Genomic DNA, 2,606 nt, shown 5'->3' with positions numbered 1-2,606 from the left:
TTACATAACCCACGCCTCAATCTACATGCGTCCCGCATGATTAAATAATAATAAAATATAATAAATAATACTTTATTTAGCCAATATCTTTGGTTTGAAATAGATGTCCAATCAATGTCTGAAAAGCTTTATCTGACTTCTTTAACTTCCACTATACGGATCTTCTTTGGACCTTCTCGATAGGTTGTTTCAGTTTTTACAGTTCTCGTATACAACAACGAGTCTGTTTGAACTCCACACGAAACTAGATTCACTTTCCTTTTCCTACATGTTGAACAGAGAGCAATATTATCCTTCTCATTGACTTTACTTTCCCCTTTTTCTGGGTTGTCAACTGGTAATCCTTTTGCATCGGTACTCTTATTACCAACTGCAAAAATCTCTGGTCCCAGTCTTCCAGCAAAAGTACCTCTCGCTCCTGGAAGCCGAGGAGTAGTCTTTTGTCTGATTATTCGACCCAATTCTGTGTTACAAACAACAGTTCGTTCATCTGGTTTACTTGTCACCATGTAGTCATCTTTCTGTTTTCGGTCTCTTTTAATCCTGTATCCTTCTCTTCTTCTTTATCACTGTGTGCACTTTCATCACTGTCCTGTCCAAGAATGTCTCCTGGATCCTGTCTTTTCCATTCATCCTCAATCTCGGACTCTGATGAACCGCTGAGCAGGTCTTTACTCTTACTAGTATTTGCTTCTTTGTCACTATCACTATCATCGTCTTTCTGATGTTTAGATTTCAGGTGTCTCAGTAAGTTCTTTGACTTGTCTGTATGGTAGAAACAGCCACCTTCAGTACAAAACAATCTTTCATTTGCACAAGAAGGCAGATGTTTATCTCTTTCATCTTTACAGTCAAATGAAGTAGGACAAAAACCACATTTCCACTGTTCTTTTTTTCTTATTGTAATTTTTTGTTTTTGCCATCTTGATTCTGCAAATATAAAACAACAAATATTGAATCTATATACAACAATAAATTAAAACTTAATCAAGTATATAATCAGCCATCCAGACTGGTCTTTTTCTTTCACGACGACCATTTTTTTCTTCTATACTCATTCTGTCATCCTGATCTATGATATTATCAAATATATCAATTTCACGTGGTTCTGTTACTTGGGGATTATCAATGTCTTCATACATTTCCCCTCTCAACACCTGCTTGTGTTTGAGTTTTATCCTATCCACATGAATGATCTGCGGAGTCCCTCGGACACCACAGTCAATCTTATATGTAAGGTCACCGCTTTTCTCTAAAATTGTGAAAGGTCCTCTCCAAAAACTAGTCAGTTTTGAAGATTTTCCCGTTTTCCTTACAGGAAAGTAGACATATACTTGATCTCCCGATTTAAAACTTTCATATGATTATTTGAGATCATGATACCTCTTTTGTCTCCTCATTTCTCCTGGCATTCTTTGCCTAACAAAGGAATGTGCATCCTCTAATCTTTCTTTTAGTTCCCAAGCCCATTTATGTTGTGGTATACCTTTAATAGATGGCGGCATCTCATACAATATATCTAACGGAGTTGTACTTTCCCTACCAAACATGAGACGGTTTGGAGTCTGTCCAGTTGTTTCATGTTCGGATGCCCTATATGCCATCATAACAAAGGGGATATACTTATCCCAATCTCTTTGATGTTCTTGGACATATGCACTAAGCATTGTCACTAATGTCTTGTTGAATCTTTCTACCATACCATCACTACAAACCAGTAAAAGTCTGAAATGGCCTATATCTGTACTCGACTGTACTGATTTTTACTCGACCAGTCTGAATTGGTCTGAATTTTACTCGACATTACTCGACCCCAGTCTTAACCATACTCGACTGTACTGATTTGTACTTGACCCTTATCTTTGCCATTGAAAATAGTCTGAACTATTACTCGACCAGTCTGAAACAGTCTTAACCCATTCTCGACCTATTTTTTCAGTCTAAACCATACTCGACCAAAGGTCTGAACAATACTCGACCAGTCTGAACCATACTTGACCAAATAACCTCTACTTTTTCTAAATTTTAACTGCTAAAATAAATTTCTTTTTAACTGACATGACAACAACCACAATAAAATAAAGATATATTATAAAAACAGATTTTTACATTCTTACATGATTCTCAGATTTATCGAATAGAGATAGTTAAATCAAATTATCTTATATAATAATTTAATTATGTTAATTTTAAAGTTTTAGTGTTTTGTTAAAAAAAGATTTTCTTTTACCTAAAAACCACACCTATACTGAGGGTTATTAAACCTTATTAACAATGATTAAGGTGCTTTTTGTTTGGCATGTGTTTTTTTTTTAAATTAATTTTCCTAAATTCCTAAATAAAAACTACATAGGTTTCATGGTTACATACAAAAAATGTACAATAGTTATATAATTATCTTTTTAATGAAGTAACTACAGCCAACAAAATCACAGAAATTGTTTAACCTTATTTTAGAAATATATCTATTATTATAATTTGGGATATATTATATACAATATATATCAAAAGATAAAAATTAAAGAAATTAATAAAATTGTTCTTCTGATTAGTGGTGAAGTATAAAGTAATACCTCCTGCTTGGGGCAAACTCATGAAAAAGATCA

The 2,606-nt window shown here is 33.9% G+C and overlaps 1 protein-coding gene across 1 annotated transcript; it reads right to left on the bottom strand.

The window, feature by feature from the left end:
* Positions 1-502: 502 nt before the first annotated feature.
* LOC127737181 (uncharacterized) lies at positions 503-1,604 on the bottom strand. Its single transcript, XM_052247713.1, has 2 exons — positions 1,487-1,604; positions 503-930 (listed from the first exon to the last, which is right to left on the bottom strand). Exons 1-2 carry the CDS (start codon positions 1,602-1,604, stop codon positions 503-505), a joined length of 546 nt encoding a protein of 181 aa, XP_052103673.1.
* Positions 1,605-2,606: the final 1,002 nt, after the last annotated feature.

This window comes from Mytilus californianus, unplaced genomic scaffold, assembly GCF_021869535.1.
Source record: "Mytilus californianus isolate M0D057914Y unplaced genomic scaffold, xbMytCali1.0.p SCAF_4, whole genome shotgun sequence".
In the NCBI taxonomy this organism is placed as follows: Eukaryota; Metazoa; Mollusca; class Bivalvia; order Mytilida; family Mytilidae; genus Mytilus; species Mytilus californianus.
This window is presented reverse-complemented; position numbering and strand designations above follow the sequence as displayed.